At 40.5% G+C, this 20,609-nt stretch overlaps 1 protein-coding gene across 1 annotated transcript in view; it reads right to left on the minus strand.

Moving 5' to 3' along the window:
- LMTK2 (lemur tail kinase 2) overlaps positions 1 to 20,609 on the minus strand; it is a 254,965-nt gene that overhangs the window by 162,702 nt on the left and 71,654 nt on the right. Inside the window, exon 2 of the mRNA XM_086940730.1 lies at positions 4,353 to 4,477. Coding sequence (XP_086796856.1) covers positions 4,353 to 4,477 — 125 coding nt within the window. The remainder of the gene's footprint in view (positions 1 to 4,352; positions 4,478 to 20,609) is intronic.

Raw genomic sequence — 20,609 nt, forward strand, 5'->3', positions numbered from 1 at the left:
TTCATTTTCTGGAACAGGATGTCAAGCTTTAGGGGCTGAGGTGGGGTGGAGGCATTCAAATAGGCTTGGCAAATCTTTTTTCTCCAAGAAGGCAGCCTCACACCCCAGGCAAGAGGTAAGAGAAAGCATCAGGGACATTTTCTCAAATTCTCACATAAGCAGGTGGATTTGTTACAAATTAAGAAGCATATCTGCACAGAGTGGGAAGAAATGGGAAAGTCTATGTCAGCACTTTCCAGCACCTGTGAAAATATTCACAAAACTTAAAGAAGAATCAGAGTAATGGAGAAAGGGGTAGTACAGAGATTGAAGAGTGAAGAGCGACTGTGGGAGTGCATAAGAAACTCATCAAGCAACCAAATCTCCTGGCTTGTGTACAGGAATATAAACAAAGTCAGGATCTCTTGAACAAGAGTCAGGATAACATAGAAGAATGTAGAGCCTCAAATAGATGGAACTTAATTCCCTCATCCTTTCCCTTAACCACTGTTCATTTGGCACAAGCTACAATGTGTTTACATCCTAAGAGTGACTGTCCCACATGCAGATATCAGTAACGTCAGTACAGCAAAGAACACGCAGCATGACCAAAATGGTGCAGAAATGCTGTGACAAGCACATGGTCCCATCTATGGCAGCACAGACAACACAGACTTGTGATCCCTTACTAAGAAGGAAAGAATGACGTGAAAGGTTTTTCTGGAAGCCTTCATCGTTCGTCTAAGCCTCACTACTTTGCGGCATAAAAGAAGTTGCTAAAGCTATGACTGGCTAATCGATTATTGAATGAAGGTGGGGGAGCAAAAACGCAACTGAAAAACAGGCTAACTGGCTTGCAGAATGGGGTGCCGTTGCTAAAAGCGTTAGAACACTGCTGCAACCTTGGCTATTGCCAGGTGCGGCTATGAGAACAGGACAAGAAACAGCACAATTAGTCCCAATTTAGTAAATCACCAAGAATGGTTACAAAGTCAGTAAGTAAATAGAGACAATATAGATTCTTTGGACTGTTGTTTCCGACATAAAATATTCACTCCTTGTACCACCAAATTAAATTTTGTGAAAGGCTTAATAGAGTGTCCCGGGTAGCTCGGGCTTGGCATGGCAGGGAAAGCTGATGCAAATCTCTGACCAAAGCGCCGTCAAAGCAAAAAAAAATAATAATGAGTAATATGGATTAACCACACTCATCATAATGTATGCACATGGGGAGAAAGAAAAGACAGACCCATGACTTGCAAGATCTTCAGACCTCAGAAATGTCCACAGGATATGAATTATGGAGTCGTCAATGAATAAGGATTGCATTGTGGGTGACTGCAAAAAAAAGGAAATCTGCCAAAGTTTCTGGCTGCAAACTAAGATGTGTCACAGACAATTTTCCAAGCTAAAAATCATTTCAGGAATTCCCAGGTTCTGTGGATGTTGCACTTTTCTTAAATAGTCTTCATAGATGCACTTTTCTTAAATAGTCTTCATAGATTGCAATGTTAAAATGTATACTATATCCCATCCACTTTCTCTCTTAACTGAACAGAAGTGAGCAGGGGTACAATCTCCGGACACCATTTCATCCTTAGTATTGGCATTCAGTACACATTTCTATTTGGACTACAGCAAATGTAAGGTACATAAACAAGAATCTAATTTCTTTCTTGTAGGACTCTTGAATGTGAGACGTTCACTGCTTAGATGACACAAGCATACTAGCTCATTATAATCCACCCAAACCCCTGTGATTGTTGCAGCACAACTGAGTTGATCGAGAGCTGCGCAGCAGGAACACTAATGATGTCAGAGCGCGAGGTATGCAGCCTTGCAATGATCAGCTTGGATAAGCCAACAAAGAAACTGTGTGTTAGTCATGTACAAGGATTGAGCCAGAATCAGATGGCGGGATAGTGTCTGCCTAAGCAGCTAATGTTTCCAAAATTGACTTTAGAAAATTAACATGGAAAAACATCCCTCACATGAAGGGGATACCTCAGCTAAAGAAAGGATGAGAGTCCCGAGAAATGTACCAAGTCCTGCTGATAGGCAGAAAGAAACATAATTTGGCACGGTTGAAGATGCAAGAGTGGAACCACTGCTTGATGTTAAGAGGCACAAACTGTGCCCCCTTGCAAAAAAGAAAAACCCATTGGGGGACATCATTCTTTGAAGACGCGTTTCTTTCCAGCCATTCCAGAGGTACAACCCCCCTGACATAACTGGCTTTTGGGAGAGCTGGCTTGCTCCAAAGGGACATTGGTGGATTGAGACTAATATACACATCAATAATCTCTTACCTTCAATACAACTAAAGAGCATCCCCATTGTGGACAACTGTAAAATCTGAGGAAAAACTATTTTCAAATCAATTAGATGTAAACTGCAATTGCATAATTTACTTCCCGGTTACGGGCTTGTTGCATCGTACTCTGAACAACGGAGGTTCCCTCCTTTCAATACATGCATATACTGGGATTTAAATATACTTTATTAATTATATATATTTACTTTCCAAAGACAGCTACATAAACAGGTCTTTATTTGTAAGGACAGCTGGGTGAAGTCTTCCCACAGCACTTAAACGTTGTTTTAAATAATATCAAATGTATCTGTGAAATCAGGCATAATGATGCTGCAGGCTGAATAAGCCGCATGCAAAACCACAGGTAAGCTTTTGTCTATCAAACAATGAGGTTGCATACACCGTCCCTTAACATTACATAGGATATGGTAGACTGGTCTGGTCGTCACAAAAGACATGGTAGTCACTTGCCCACTTTGCACAGTTGCAAGTTGGTATGGAGACCATTCCTTCATGGCCACTGCTACCACAATAAACAATTTGTCAAATAGTTTACTGTGCCCTCAGCAGGTACTGTCTCCATTACATAGATGTGAGAAACATTTGATCCCTGAACAGTATAACAATTTGGGGATTCATTGTTTCTTTTGGCACTATTATTCAGATTGATTACCCCGAAACCTAGAAAGCCGATTGGAATTTTTTTGTCCGATTGCATAAATCCAGCAAAATGTCATTATTGGTGTGGGCTATCACTCTATTAGGCATGTCCATTCTGAAACACATTTTCTCATAGTATATTAAACCAATGACCACTTCATCAGTAGTGCACAGTAATCTGGTGAGCTATAAGACATTGTACAATATTCATAAATGTACAAGATTTTTTAAGGAAACCTTAATTCCTTTGAGGTCATATAAATCACAGACTATATTTGGTTTTTCTCTCATCATCTAAGCGTATACCAAATTGCCATTAGAAGGGCAAAAGACTTCTAAAGGATTTGCCTGGAATAAGACTTCTTCTGCCCAACTGAACTTATTTTATACTTTCTTGAGATGGAGGTTAATCTTGGCACGGACGACAAACATGTTTCTAATCCTTCGTCTCCCACTCTCTTTCACAATCTTAGAAACGTATAAGCTATCCATACAGGAGAGAGTCAGCAGGAAAGCACAGCCTAGTCAAAATCAGAAGAAATGTCATGTGTGGGAGAAACTGATGAAAGGGAGAAAATATGGTCTTTACTAAGGTGTCTGATCAGAGTTCTAGAAAAGGCTGGTTTAGGGGCACTTATGTGCACCACTTTTAAAAATACTATGGCTGTGTGTAGCATCTTTCAGTCCAAATGATATGAGGGACTAGGGACAGGACTGAGATAGATGTTCACTAAATTGACAGGGATTAACAGGTCACAAATAACATTTGACTTGTCATTATATAGGATACCATTGTGGTTTATATAAATGACGGCTAGATCAGTAATTGCAAAGGGATAACAGCCTTTCCTGAATTTCAGTACCATGTATTGGGAATGTCTGGCACTGGTGGAGGACACTCCCCTGCCCCTTTGACATGATACCTCTTCCAAAAGCATCACAGGGTACACTTATGAGAGTGCAGATGGGCGCTGTTACTGAATAACAAGGAGGAGTAGGAAGAGCTACAGACTCTAAATTAAGAGGCATTGCTGCACAAAGTTCACATCACCGGATTGTTGCAGGGGTGGCAGTGGAATGCAAGAAATTATTTCACACAATGGGCAGGTAAAAGGAGAACTCAGATGATCACACTAAAGGTTCTTCAAATTGCATCCCATTCAACTAAACACTTTGATGGCTAGCATTTATGTAGGAAATGTAAATAATAAGCCAAACTAAAATGTGGCAATGCCTGAGGAAGCTACACCAGGTAAAGTGCAATGTGCCTTGCCTGCCAATGTTCTGAGACTGTTAAAACTGGGAAATTCCTCTATTTTAGTCACAAATCACAATTTTCTCAAGAAGAAAAGTTGAGAGCCAAACATGGAATTTATCACTGTTTTTTTCATTCACTCACCTTAAAGTTTATTTCTGGTTCTTTGCAGCAGGATAAGCAATTCACAAGAATGATGAGAAGCACGACGAAAGTACACACAGAAAGGGCCACAAAATACAAGGAAACTTCATGATCAGCTGTTTCACCTACAAAAATAACAAGAAATAAAAAAAAGGTGTTAAGATGACAGTATCATTTTAAAAGTGTCTATTAAAGAGACGGACTGCTATGTGGCAATGAATACCAAACTATTAACGTGATCATTTCTTTACATCTAAAAAGAAATACTTTCCCAAGTCCATTTTAATTACTACATGTGTTACATTGGAAAATAAAACATCTCCGTGATCATCATAGGTTTCCCTGTGCTCAGCAGGGAACTTGGATAAAAGAATGGGTGAATGAGCACTGGTATAGGTTTTTATCCTGTAACTGACAATTTGAAATTGGCACTGTGTCTAGCTTTTGTATGTTGGTGTGGTGCGCAGGGGAGATTTGTAATGAAGAAAACCCTTGGGTACCGGCCAGTTCAAGAGCACTTTCACAATCTAGCGTGGTAATTCAGATTTTAGAAGAAAGGACAATCCAGTTGTTTTTAAATTATGTGCTGATGTTGTTTGATGCCATGAACATGGATATCACTGCTGGAGGTTCACTTCTTAAGTTACTTTTTTAATTAATAAGGAGGTGACAACGTGAATTAACCCTTAGTAGAGTAAGCATGAAATGTGCATTAAACAACATGATGTAGATAGAACACTTATTAAGTGGATACTTATTTTAAAAACACTAACTTGAGTAGGATGGGGTGGAGATTGTGTAGGGGGAGGAGTTTTCTTGCAGGGGTGGCTAGCAGTTTTGATCCAGGAATCATGCCAAACTGCGCTTCAAGATTCAGACTTCTATGGGACATTAGATAAGCAAGAGTTTGTAAGAATTAGGGATTCTCCTTAGATTCAAGATCTGATTTACTCCGTTTGGTTGCTTTAAGGACTAAGTCATTATGTACACCAGACTTTTTGTATGGATATGTTTCTGTTATCATATGAACAGCAGGCTGGAAAATAGTAGTCACTACTAGTGCTTTGTGTTAATCCTTTGTCTAAAGGAGCATCTTTATGTCATATGTACTATGATAATTTGAAACCTCAATAAAAAATAATAAAAACAAATAAGAGATTCAGACTTCAAGCCCCAAGCCTCTTGTTAGGCCCTTTACCCTTTGTATTTGTAGAGATCCTTGAATTTCATATAATAGTGTCTCTCAAGCGTTTAAAGAGCTCAGAAAGAATCAGATGCGCAGTTTGGGATCGCGAAATAAACCAACTGCTTTCAAACAGTAAGTCCAGACTTTCTCCTTGAGGTATTTATCAAAAGGCATTGGACAGTATTGCACTTTAACAGACAAAATAACGGCGAGTGCTCGCATTTACACTTCCCCAAACCTCTTCTTTACAAATTGAAGTCGGATTCTAATTTTAAGGATTTACCCAGCTTTCTACCCTTTACTGATGCTCACCAAACTTGGTAAATTACACAGAATCGAGAAACTTAGTGCGTGCTAGTCACAGAGCAAGATCGATCTTTCGCCATGGAGTTGGGATTGCGGGCTATCCAACTAATATTATTATTACATATTATACACAAATATACTCAAACACTCAAATGTATGTTTGCACAACAGAGCCAATGTAGTGTAGTATTGCACGTTTAAAATTAACCCTGTGTGAAAGATTTTCCCATTTCAAATAAGTCTTGACTAATGTTCACTAGTTTATTAAGGACTACTCCTTACACAATCGTTTGGTGACAATTTGCCAATAATCACATGTTTTATAACAATAAATACGTCTTTGAGTATTTTATTTAATCGTCAACTCCTCCAATGCGGTCAGCATCATTATTTTCCCAAATCGGGCAGGCAGACAGAACCGGATCTTGTGCAAGCTTCAAACATGGACAAAACACAGCTAGTATTAGGAGGATAAAACAGTTTAAGCAGCATCATGACTTGGCAGTGTAAATAACGGACGTCTGCATCTGGAAAACCACACTCTGTTCGTTGGCAATTCGGCCATTATGCTAAAGTCAGTACAAAGTCTTTGTTCACCATCCTTAGAATAGGTCACATCGTGAATGTACCATCCTATACTATTCGCATTGCATGTATACTATTCAAGAAAAACTGCATGACTTGACCGTCTGTCAATATCTTTAAAAGATTGTCATGTGCAGGAACTAACTAATCAATAATAAAACACATTTGAATTCCAGCTTTATGAGAAAAAAAAGAAAAAAAATTGAATTCCATCTTTCTCTTGACATGTGCAACACTGGATGCATTTTTAACAAACCCATATTTGTTTCGGTCCAATGTCCAACCATCACAAATATAATGTGGATTAATATCTATACTTTCGAACTTCATGGCCCAGAGTCTCATTAAGAAAGCATTCACAAATCTACATTCATGAACTCTTCACACACGGCTTGACCCATAACAGATGTGCGGATTTCAGGATAAACTAAGTCAAACCCACTCGAGACAGATGCACGTGCAAAATAAGCACTATAAACCAAATGAGGGCCATATGTGGAAAATTCAGCATTGAATATATCATAACTTGTTATCTCTGACATTTACTTGTTATTTATAAAATCTTTTTAAAACTGGTACTTAATGAGAAATCCAGACATTAACATGCATGCTTACATTCTCCCATGTGGTGTGCACAAAACTACATTTTTGTTAATCATTTGAACCACGCATAAAATGCAGCAAAAAAGCAAGTTTCAAGATGCTCACCAATAAAATCACAAACATTTAGTAACCTGACAATATTTCTTGGCAGATAATACCACAGTAATACACAAAAGACAGAACAAGCCTGAACTCCCATCTTGACAATCACCAGTGCACAAAGCATTGCGCAGATCTGCCAACACATTAGTAGGGTGAGTTTTGCATGCATTTTTGACGTTATTTTTTTTCTTTTACAAAATGCCATGATATAGCCCTGTCAAAACTTCAAATCGGTTATTTGGTAGGTTAAAAATAAAACGGACACATTCCCCTACATTTAAAGACCTTTGTTTACCTTTTTAAGCCAGCACCACTGTAACCACAACTCCCACAATAGACCTCTTTTTCAATGAAAACACACACAAAACACCTCCCCACCTGAAAATCACAAGTTTAAAGCAGAAGTTATGGCCACAATGGATGCAAACTACAACACTTAGATAAAAACTAAGCAGTTGGTCTTTCTGTAAAATACCAACAGATCATAATGGTAAACACACCATAAAGCATATAAAAACATGTGTACATTGACTAACTCTTAATCGTGCATATGCCATGTTGCGTGGGTGACTAATTGTGGCAAATTAAAATTGGATTTGATGATTTGAGTTTTTATCATGCTAGGATGCATGTTAAAACATGCTTTGTCAAAGACAAGAAGTCTGGGCTTCGCAAGTTGGTGGGATTGTTAAATATTTTTGTTTGCAAGCATATGCAGCAAAAATGAAGAAGAAAAAGCTATGCAGCAACGTAAGTGACTACCAAACTCTTTCAATAAAATTGTAAAGTTAATAAACATTCACTGAGGCATCAGGCTACTTATAACAAAGACTCTCAGTTGTTCCATGCATTTATTTGTATTATTTGCGAAGAACACAAGAAATAGTCACCACCTGCACAAGCACTCAAAGTGCAGGCAGCTGTAGTGTTACAATTTCACTTAAGCAACTGTAAAAATAGATGGCAAATAAATCACCAGCTAGCTGGTCTCCCAATGTGCAGGCAAAATAAATAGCCAGTATATAAAGTTCATTGAAATGAAATAAAACAAACCTTGAAGAAAGGAATTAGAGTTAGGCATATAGGAACAACGTGTACAGGCTCTGCGCAGTCCGTCAAATAAAAGAAGCTGAATGGGTAAAGTGTTGGCCCATTGCCCCATACAGTATGCTGTGGTGGGCAGAAGCAAAAGTGAATGGTAATTTAACAGACCAATGGAGGAACTCCCCAGACCAAAATGACTTTGATGCATGTATATTATGAATGACTTATTTGGAAACAAATAGTCTGGCGAGACAGCTAAAGCGGTCTGAAAGGCCAGGCCTAAAAAGGCACTTTAACTTCCATGTTTGAATACCTTTAACATCTATTTTTATGTCTCGCCTACAGATAGCTTTTTAGCTTTTGGCTGTCTGTTGTCGAAGATTGATTGTGTACAATACTAATACTTATAGAGGGCTTTAGGTCAGCCAACCATTTATCATTTGTTGGCTTCTTGTCATTCTCATTTGCTTGCTCGCTTATTTGAAGGCTTTCCTTCCTGTTCTTGTGCTGATCCCTAGCCTGTAGCGTAGCTTCTTTACCATCCTTTGGACAGGATCGATCATATCCTTCCACGAGAACTGCTTTTTCCTTTGAACTCTCCATGAGAGTGCATGAATGTTCTTGCTCTCTCCCCCATGTACCGTTTCTCCCACACATCCGTGCCCCCTTGACTGTCTGTGTTGCTCCACACTACTTCTAGTTTGTCTGTATGAGTGCAGTGATCACTTAGAGGCCAATTACGATGGCGGGCGGACCATCGTAGCGGTGTTCGGGACCGCCCACCAGACATGCGGCGGTCTCACCACTGCGATTAGGATGCGCCCACTATACTGGCATGCGCATCCAGGGATTTTAACATTGTGGGTGGTGCTGCTGACTGCAGTTCCGTACGCAATGTTAAAAGTACTTGCACTGCATTTCCCTGCACTATGTGGCAGGCACCACGCAGCACCTGCCACTTGGTGCATGGAAATGCAGGGGGGTACCATGGGTAACCCCAGTGCAGCGACACCCCCCAAACAAGGGGTGCCCGCAGTGGGCCATCAAACCCAATCCCTGCCAGCCTTTCCTATACCCACATCCTAATTTGGTGGACGGTGCCTGCAAAGCACCGCCACCATTTTAGGGGCCCTGCACCGTCCACCAGGCAATCGGTGCGATTGCCTTTGGCAGTGAATCGGCGGACAGACTTTGCATCCGCCGCGGTACCCACAGCCCTCCTAATTTGGCAGTGGGTAATGCACTTGGTGATGGCAGAAGGATCGCCACCGCCGACCCCCGGCGGTGCCGGTCCTTCCGCCATCATAATGACCCCCTTAGTCCGTGCTTCAAGCAGAAGAGTGACTGAAAAAATGCCTCTTCTCCCAGAGGCCCAAAACCCTGCTCTTGTGCTGGTGAAGGCAGCAAATGACTGGAGCATTTGCTCCATTTCCTAGTCATTTGGAAAGCGATTTCCTGTAAATTGAGACACTTCCTCAGAAAGCTGCTATGTTCTTTTAAGTACCTGTAACTACTCTTCTGCTATTTTTAAGACGGATCATGTGCAATAGGTTTTTTACATTCTGTTCAGGGTTTCCTCTGTGAAATTCAAAAAAAGAATCCATGCGATTTATGAAGATTAAAAAAATGTAACTTAATATTCGGTTTCAAGATATTTTAAGATAAGTGTTTGCTTCTCCTACAGTCCATTATTTTTTTACTTCATAACAATGTTATACAAACAAGCATTGGAAAGTTAAAAGTAGCATGCACATTATAAAGGTGAAACCTCTTGACTCAGCCAATGCTTGTGTTCATCAAGTTTTGTATTAAACTCAAGGTGTAATCTTAACTTCCACTGAAAGCATACTTTTTTTAAATTCGATTTACGACAATTTTGTTTTGTAATGCTCAATTGTCCAACTTAATATATTCCTCTACTTTTGTTCAGTGTGTTTGTATGCAGAAATATAATGACTAGCACCCGACCAATAGACTGCCTGGGAGTTCCAATTATGTACAAATAATTTACAATCTAACTGTTGCCACACAATCTCTGGGTTTACACTCCAGTCCTTCCTCAAAAGCCGCCCTAAGGATTGCAATAGTAGATTATGAAATCAACGACAGGTAAGAGAAAGCACTTCATTTCTCCTTCTTGCGACATTTCCAGTTACTCTTTAATCCATAATTTGTGACCCTTACCTAGGATTTACTACTTTTGTCCAGCTAACAAAAATATTTTTCTTTCACAATTCAGCAGAAAAATCACACCAAAACAGTGTTGGTGTGTTTATTAATTTCGGTGTGACTCATTCGGGGATGGAACGAGCCATCGCAGAGGATGAGCTGTTAATTTTGACCATTTCTAAAATTACCTTCTAAAATGCCAGAATGTTTGTTATTATTCCATGCATTAACCCCTTCGCTGCTGATGACGAGCTCAGCTAGTCATCAGCCACGGTGGTCGTGTGCGGATGACGAGCTGAGCTCGTCATGTAACGCGGCTTTTGGAAAAAAGCCGCACAGCACAAAAATAACCCCTGCACGCATGTGGTCATTTATCTGTAATATTTGCATTATTGTTGTACCTGTTCTACGTTACTCCCTAATGACCTGCTTTTCACTCTCTTGTTGGTATTCCCTGCTTTGTAAAGCGCTCTGATATCTGCAAGGATCTTGTTCGCGCTATATAAAACTTTCAAAATAAATAAATCATTAACTTGCACCTTCAATTTGCTGTACCATTGACTCTAGGTCATTCATCAGTATCTGGACTTTCCTGTAGCTGGGGTATATGGGTCTCTGCCTCTCCTACCCTTTTGAGTGTAAGCACTAGGCCTGCTGGTGTCCCTGTTGTTTTGTTATTTATCACTGTGATAACAGGCGTTTTATAGCTGATGTAGGTTTTGGAGTTTTATAGCTGGCCTAAGTTTTGGAGCTTGCTTTGCAAGAAATCCTAAATCCTAGCCGGTGAAGGGTAAACAATTCTTCTCCTTCCCAATAGAGTCCAATAATTTGATAGGCTGCAACAGTCTGGTTTGGCATTCTTATTATTGCTTCTGTTGATGCTCTTTTACTAAAGTCCATGTTGAATTTAGTGGTCTCCTTCCCTATCAACATTCCCTTCTCTAAACTCCTTTATTATGAGATCTTCTTCACATGTGAGAGTAGAGCAAGGTAGGGGGAGAAGCAGAGAGAGTGAAAACCTTTTTTAGCAGATAGTGTAGTGAGTTCACCAAGGCACAGAGCCTGCTAAGGCCCTTTCTGCCTCCATATTTTAACCATGCCTCAATTCTTTCAATTTTAGGTTCAATTTTACAGCACAGCTGTCCGCAAGACCTACCGCAAGCACATTTTTAAAACATATGGAGTGTGAGGGGCTCTGGCTGCACCCACAAGTGTACTTCTCTCTCATCTCATGCAATAGGTTGTTTGATGTTTCATGCCACCTTCTGGAAAGTGTTTCCACAGAAATGAGGGACTGTTTCACATCTAAAAAGTACACTTACCACTAAAGACTACCCATTTGGCTCCTTTATGCTCGTTCCCCCATGATTCCCCTCCGATTGTTCCCTCCCATCCGTTCCCTGAGTGCTGTTGCTTCTCCCTCCTGAATCTCCCTCTACTCAGTGTTATGCTCTTCAAGCCCTAGCCCCAGTGTGTGACCCTGCCTTCCTTTCCCATGTGTCTTGCTCCTTGCTGCCCACATCTCCTCCCGCCCCCCGAGCGTGGTTCTACATTCACCCAGTGCTTCCACCCTATTTTTCACGTCTCACTCCTTCTTCCCCTTCTTTCCCACGTGTCTTGCTTCTTGATACCCACACCCTGTTTTCTCTGCCATTTTTCCATCTTGCTGCCCACGTTCTTCCCTGCCACTGCTTCCCTCTACCAAACCTTAAACCCTTTCTGTCCTAAGTCTTCATTCCGCCACCTTGCCAATTCTCCCACACCACCTGAATTCCCTGTTCTGCAGAAATATACACAGAGTGGAGTATGAGCCTCCTGTTATGCCAAGGCATGTTTCGCCTGAAACAAAAGGTGGTTTGTCTTGAAGTCTCCCTTGCCTTCAATTAAGTTCTCTTTTTGTTTCTATGTGAAATGGAATTGGGGTGACAAGGGACACTTCATTACAGTTCATTGGAAGCACTGTGGAGAAAGCTCACTTTTCACCCTAACTTGGATTGAGATAGAAACAAAAAGAAGGTTGTAATGAAGGCAATAAAGTGCCTTTTGTTTCTTTAATGTGCATGGCTTTTATGTGCTAAGGCTGTGTTTCAGACCCTTCCCTCTTTTATCCTCCCACTATTCCTTTTCAATTCAAATAGCAGACTAACATGTCACCACTTAAATTAATTACATATCTTCCTATACTAATTCCAACTAATCAAGCATGCTACTCACCGAAAAGCTCTTCAACATCTCATTAGGGGTAGCAGGCGCTATATAAATACAACCTTTTCCCTCTTCTATCCCCCGATCCTTCTCAATCCAAATAACTAACATATTAACCACTCTAATTAATTTCATATTTTCACTGTACTAATTTACCACTAATCCAATATGGGTGCCGAAGTAGCGTGCTACTCGACGAAAAAGAGCTTCAACACCACATCAGGGGTAGCAAGCGCTATATAAATACAAACCTTTTCCCTATTCTATCCTTCTAAATCCAAATAACTAACACATTAACCACTATAATTACTTTCATATTTTCACTATACTAATTCATCACTAATTCTTTATGGGTTCCTGGAGTAGCGTGCTACTCGCCATAAAAGCGATTCAACGCCTCCTCAGGGGTAGTAAGCGCAATACAAATGCAATTACAATTACTTAATCATTGCAGTATCACATTCAAGTTTTCTGTTTGCATTCGATATAGAAAGCATTCCTTTGTCGCTACTATTTCCTAGCTTTGGCGAAGCCAATAGGGTTTCTTGAAAGAAAATTATTTGAATTTTCTTTTATTTATAGGATTATACCATACTCATGCCATTTGCAAATTATGTGAATAAAATGTGACAATTACCAACTCATGGTATTCTATTTACTGACCTGTGGGTGGATGAGGCTGAGTTGGCCTCACCAGGATTCAAACTCATGACCTGCTAACCCCCACGTTGTTGCAGTGGTGAATGTTCAGATCACTGAACTAGGCCTCCGGTAAACCAGCATGTGTGCATGCAACACATTTAACCGGAATTTGTGAAACCCTGTGTTGACACGTGTTAGTATATTAAAGCCAGATCCGATGTCCTTACCAATGCTTTGGGGTTCCTCTTTAGTGTGGAAGTGCAGTTTTCACTTGCAAGGAATCGGTTTTCTGTGTTCTTGGTTTTTTGTATTGCCTATTTTCACTCCTTCCCATGTTACTAAAATCATTTGTGGATTTCCTGATTATTCTTTGCTCACCCATGGATTTTCATCAAATTTCAAGGCTGTTCAGAGCTCCAACATGGCAACCCCACTCTGGCTTACATATATAACACTAATGATATGATCTTTGCCTATATGACACCAAGTTCTGTATCAGTGTAAGTTTCCTATAACAGAGGTACACTGAACGAGGACATCACTTGTTAGTGTACCAATCTGGAATTCCCTTCCTCCAACCTGTAGCTTTATATGAAGTAGCAGCCCCGGGTTACTGTTCAAAATGCAGTGCAGCCAGACTGGATACTACAGTTATGCACAACTCACTGACAGTGTCTCTCTCTCTCCTCCATACCTCCATAAGGAAGAAGCTAACAAGAATGATACACTTGGATGGCTGCAGAACTATAGGAGTGGAGTAATCCAAGTAACGGCAAGCTGATTGCAACGGGTCTGCAGAGGGTACATACTACACATTCCCTGCCACACTTGCCTGCCCCCACTTCTTCTAAGAGAAACAATTCATTTAACCTATGTCATCATCTGCTCCAATTATCAGGCATTCCACTCCTGATATACAGCCACACATCCCAAGAGATATTCTTCCTCATCTAGAGGTCTCAGTCTATGGAAGAAAATGTGTTTTTCCAGTCAATCCCTCAGCGCCTGTGTAGCCCTAGCTTCATAAACTTAGGCTCACCAACATCAATAAAAAAATTGAGTTATGGCCTCCATGGCGGTTCCTATAGTTACTCATAATGGCAATGAAGCCTCCAATATTCGGGTGCATGAATGTTTGTTGGAAATCTTCGCCTCTAATATCCCTGTCATACCACATTTTCTATATGTAAGGACATATATTAAAATGTAGGTGGGTAAACCATTCCAGGGTCCATTGCTGTACTTTAGTGGTATGCTGTATAGAAAGCAAATAACTGGCAGAGCACCTCTTCAAAGCTTGGATGTATGGTATAAACAGCCACTGAACCCAGCATAAAATCTCCTCTACCACCACCCATGAGGATACACCCGCCATTTGTGGGAAAGGCAGTGGGAATATAGTGGGCTACATAGCCATAAGCCGTTGAGACTATTTAGTAAGAAACTTGGCAGTTGTTACTCAACTCTAGGAAAAACGCAATAAGGAGTATGTATTTGGTGGAGTATTTGGTGCAGGCAGTACTGTCCCTTTAAAAAGTGCATTGCTTTAAGATTCTACCAATCATTGTGCAGTGCCATGTGACTGTTTTTAACTTCTCTCACTACTGATTTGATATGGAGCCAAGTCAGAGAAGAGTACTTGGGCTACACATTGCCACCCATGTACAAGTTATTAGACTGGAGTCTGCTGCTTCCAGTTGGGCTCTTTCACTACTCCTAAATCTTCTGATGAATTTCCAACTCACCAGAGCATCACTTGCTTTATTACTGTATTTGGTTTGGGCTGCCTTAATCAAACCTTGGGCTGCTGTTAAGATATATGTACGAAACTGCAAGAAATTATTTACCACCTGGTTACCAAAAGCCCAGAGTTGTGAAGTCTTTCATAGTAGCTAATTTGTGTTGATTGATAGCTAAAAATTAATTTACGATATGCAGCAAGTGTTCTAAGGTCAAGACCAAGCAATCTTATCACAAATGCTTGCCACTCTGTAGAGAGGTTGAGGCTCATAAGCTCCTCTAGTTACCAGTAGTAACTTTAAAAGGTACTCAGCATGGATTTGAAAAACAATAGTGTACTGAAAAGTAGATTTCAGTACCAGAGGTCTGGATTATAGCTCTATAAGGCATACACACATTCTGTGCAAAAGCAGGCTAGCAATCTGCTTGTTGTCCGTGTGAACGAAAGCGTGAAAAGCCAGTTCGTGTGGATTTAGGGGGAAAGGTGCTCTAAACTGGGCTCCATGTGGCTCCCTCAAAGTTTACCCAGATGTGCTAGCCAAAAAAGGTTCCAACAACAAAAGAAGGACTGCCAAGAGGGGAACAGCACATTTGCGCCGCGTAACCACTTAATCGTCTCACTGCGGCCTACATGCAGCCATGTAAGAAGGCTCCCCTACCCCCGCCTGTCAAGCAATGTACATTAACTACAACACACATTAACTACCACACAGTACAGAGTATCCCAATCAAAAACTGCCCCCACGCCCAAAGGGGAGGTAATTTCTTGGCCTGCTGAGTAAGGAAATTGGTTATTCAGAGCATGCCACAAAAATAACAACCATATCACAAGTATAAAATGCATTATTGGTGTACCTGTTTACTATGCTCCCCCATGTACATACCCCACCCCACCTATACCTACAACTGTGATGTACCTTATGGCCTGTTATTCACCCTCCTGGTGTTATTCTATGCTCTGTAAAGCGCTCTGATATCTGCAAGGATCTTGTTCGCGCTATATAAAACTTTAAAAAAAAAATAATAATAAATTCCCCATATAACAGTCCAAGTAGTAGCAAGTAATGTGACATAACAGTTAACCCATCCAATCCTAGCTGTTTATCAGGAGTCCATAACATTTCAATCAACGCAAAAGAAGGAAAACTTAGCTAGAGAGCTGTGAAGAAAGGATGTGGGAGTCCTCCATGAGATGTTGTGAGACTGTTGATGGACTCCGATTGGTTGTCGAATATTCTGCTTTCTAGGTCATGCTGGGAAACGTCGAATTCATGTTGCTATTCTATTAAAGCTGGGCCACAGCTGCTGAGTATAATAATAATGAGGAAAGAGACAACACAATCCTTCCCTTCGTGTCCTTAAAAGAACTCAGACTTTCATTCTTAGTAGCTAGGAACTTTTTTATTTTGTAAATTGACAACTGAGGGAGTCATGAATGCCTTATCAGACTGAAGTAAACTTGGTGATCATAAATACTGATGATGACAATACTTATATACGCCCACTGCTTTAACCTGATTCAACCTTCCTGATACAAATAAAAGAAATACTTTTTTTATTTTAAAGGGTACTTCGGCAGCACAATTATTCAATTAGATTGAATAATTTGGTGTGGACATAAGATTTATGATAAGTTATGACTGCATTAATGTCAGCACTGTGCACTATAGAAACACAATATTTGACTGATTTTCTTAACCAAATGGAAAACAAGGAAGATGACCATCCAGACAAATATATAAGAAGATAATATATTACATCACCTAAATGAAGCGTAATACTATTGCAAACAGGTGTAATGAAACGTATTAGCCCCATGATAAACAAAGTTTGACAGTATGCAGACATGGAACTACTAAAAAGTCTTCAAGAGCTGAGCAATTGTATTACATGACTTACAATAAAGATGATTGGCTGAATCTAGTAGTTTTAGGGGGAGGGGATCGGTCTGACCAAGCAGTGGTATAGTCATTTAACCGCTATTGCTTTACTAACATTTGACTAATCTCCGAAATGGAGCATACTTCTCCGCCAAGGAGTATGCCTTAGCAGCAGGTGAGAGTTGCCATTTGGGATTGAATTGAAATATAGCCCTGGATAATAATCTGAAGCTGGTCTGGAGAAGGTCTTACCTCTTCTGGCACGGCTTTAAGAAAGGTGTTTCAAAGTCTTTTGTAGCCTTGAGAAAGCTGTTGTGGAGGCCTATTTTCTGGTGGAAATTCAGTAGACTTGAGTTGTCTCCCCAGTACTCCTTACGGAATGCACAAATTGGCACCAGGTCAAGAAACAGTCATCAAAAGTAAGAATAGATACAAGTGGGAGTACCCACCGATTTATCATTCTCTCCACTTCCTGCTCAGACCGATAACACACACTGGGACGAGGAGGATATGGGCAAAACAGTGTACCACCATCAAGCGGAGTTATTGCTCTGGGTTATGTGGAAGATGGAAGTGATGATGATGTGTGCTTTAAATGCATAGCTGCCTTAGCCTAACTCATCCTGAAAAAAATGCAAACACAAACAATTGGACTTCGCGTTTAAGAGCTGCGCCCCAATGTAACTAATAAAAATATAGAAAGCTATTGCCTATAAAGACCACCACCTCAGCTGGGTAAAAGATCCCTGGTGTAATCGTTGCACCCAGTAGCAAAGGCGAGGTGGTGTTCCCATTTAGATACAAATCATACAAAAAAACAGTAGAAACCAAAAAAATGAAAATCAAGGTAGATTTCACAGTAGATAGGGCCCTGGCAGGTTATGGGGCACAGCCCAGCAGGGTAATACAGCCATTGTGCCAGTTGTGGTAGGAAGGGTTGTAAAAGACAGGGCAGTGGGATTGGGGGATTCAACATTCTTCCTTCCTCTATCCCAATCTGGATTTGTTTTTACACCAAAATTGGTGGTAAAAACGTGGACAGATGAGGTCTACATTAAGACGAAGGTCCTTTATGACCAAAGAAAATTAAGTTTTGCAACTATATTAAAGAGGAATTTTTCCTGAAAGAGAGAATGATTTTAATATTTGCAAGTGAGACACACTCAACCACTGCGAAATAATGTACCATTAGAAAGCTTCCCTCACTGAGTCATAGTGTATAAATAGGACCCAAAATTCTAAATAAGTATTAGACTGCTACAGCCAGTTGAAACATGGACACATCAGAGCTAAGAAAAAGCATAAACATTATTAGAGCATTGGAATGTTGACTGCTCCTTTGAAGACAATAGAGGGCTACGGGCTTCTAATGACTGATAGAAGACCGGATAGGAACATTCCAATGTTCTTTTAATTTCACAGCTGCTGCTGTGAACAGAGGCCTATCGGAGCCCGAGGGGATTTAAACCCTCTCGTGCTGCATGAGGCCTTTTTTTTTACACAGAGTTAAACATTCTGCCCTCTAGGGGCGGAATGTTCGAATAGCCTTAGAGACCTCTGTAGCAGGCTCTAACAGCGAACAAAGGCCCGCTTCCTTGTTAAAGTGTTAGCGGGGGCTTTTAATGGCCAGTAAAGCCTGCTACCGCGGGCTCAAATGGGCAAAACAGCTGGCCAGAATGTAAGCACTAGAGGAAGGCATATATGTTTTGAGACAGGCTTGGACAACAGGATAGGTTAGCGGAAGAAAACCTATGTACAAATTGCTACACTGTTGTCGTTGTACTTTGTTAACAACCCACAACTGACGCCAATCCAGATTGGTCCTATGCTGGTGGCAACGTGGGGGGACAGGAACACCTTATTACATAAGTTTGGATGATGCCCGTAGCAGATATATTGAAAAAATATGTTTATTGCAATGGTGAATGTGTGATCATTGGCATTTGATTGCACTTCAGAAGTTGTTTTGGTCTTCCACTCCTTACTCCGACCAATATCCATAAAAAAACACAACCCTAAGGCATATCACGCATTTATCATTGGCCTGAAATGGTAGCCACACAATTTCTGGTATGCTAGCGTTGAAGGAAAGTGCAGCAAACCCTGAGAAGGTTCGAACAAATCAAGGCCCCTGATTGGCCTATCTATTGCAGACATTTGGATAGCTTGTGTGACCAAATACTTAAAAACTGCTTCAAAATATTCCCTTGGAGTAAACGCAAAGTCTGAAGCCTTTGATATAAAGGAATGTAATGTGCCACATGGCCTGGAAATCAAAACCTAGAACTACAGCTGTGCCTGCAGAAAATGAAATACTAAATAAGTCTATGGATGGGGAATGGGAGGGGCGAAGCCGGAGGAGGCCATGGGGGTATGAACAAGGGGGAGGGGAGGCCTGGGAGTGGCTAGTCCGAATCACATAAAGCAAGTGCTTCGGGCAAGTAGGTTGTCATTAGCATCTGGTTTCTGTATATTTCTTCGAAACCTCAATAAAACATTTACAGTAAAGGAATATTAAACACAAATTTGATTAAATCATATTTATTACACATGCCGCTGAACTACGATTAAACTGTATACAAACTACTAATGGAAACTTGAAACTTAAAATTACCCTGGGGGATGGGGAAATAAATCCACACAGGACAGGAAAATAAACAATTTTAAAAAACAAATTAAGGAATGAGTAAAAAAAATGAATATGAACAAATAATAAAAGAAAACGAAGCTAAGGTGAAATCGTACCTGGGAGTGCAATAAACTAACACAGAATGTGGGATCTGCGGAAGACTCCTGTACAGAAAGGAAGAAGGAACGTGGCATTCCAAAGGAGTAAACCATCTACTAATGTTTGCAGAGTTAGTAACGAGTGCCTAAAGCTTTGATGCTGTGTTAAATGTACAGAACTCTTCCTCAAAGGCGACTTTAACATGTTTTGAACATATCGTGATGGCAGGGCTTGGAATTCCACGCGTTATAGGTGGACAACCCCTCTTTTTAGCTTAGAGGTAGTGGTTTCTTTTTGGAGATTCATGTCATTTATTGGACCTTACAGGCAAAATAGTATCACAAAAGTCAAGTTAAAAGTCTGCAGAGTCATGTGATTGCCGGTCTTACTGACGTCATCATCTGAAACGTGCACGGATGAGTTCGACATGAAGTTCTAATGTGAAGTGATGAACCTTCTCACCGTCTTCTCTTCAGACATTACCTACTTGTGATCTTGGAACATATACTTCTCTATGTGCAGGGACATTTCCACACCATGCGTCGTGCTGGTTGTCAACGATAATTTGTTTACTCCTACTGACAATAGTATTGTGCAGTTAAGGCGTTCAGAATGCATTAGCAGCTGCATCCACTTATATATGAAAGCAAAGGCGCGGAAAACATTACACCGCCCGTTATATGCACGACTTACGTCTTTGCTCCTACACACAAATCTTTTGTCTATTACGGACAAACTAAGCACAAATAATGGCCATAAAGCACAGCTCTGCAATATTTATAGCACGAGATGCAGAAACAGTTCAGTAGGTACCTTTTCTTCCTGGTGCTATGAGCGTGAAACTGTCAATTTCAAGTCACGGTGGACTATAGTCCTTCCAAGGCGAGGTCAAATGTGACTTTTGTTCAATTTAATACCAGCAATACTTGAAGTTCTAATTCAACTGGAGGAATGGGCTAGCAAAAGCCATGTAAAATAAGTATTGTCAAAGCAAGTAGGTCTAGCCTAGGCAATTTATCAAAATTCCCCCATGGTCAGATCATAATTTCTTTTCAGGCTTCGCTCTC

This window comes from Lissotriton vulgaris, chromosome 10 (genome assembly GCF_964263255.1).
Source record: "Lissotriton vulgaris chromosome 10, aLisVul1.2, whole genome shotgun sequence".
Lineage (NCBI taxonomy): Eukaryota > Metazoa > Chordata > Amphibia > Caudata > Salamandridae > Lissotriton > Lissotriton vulgaris.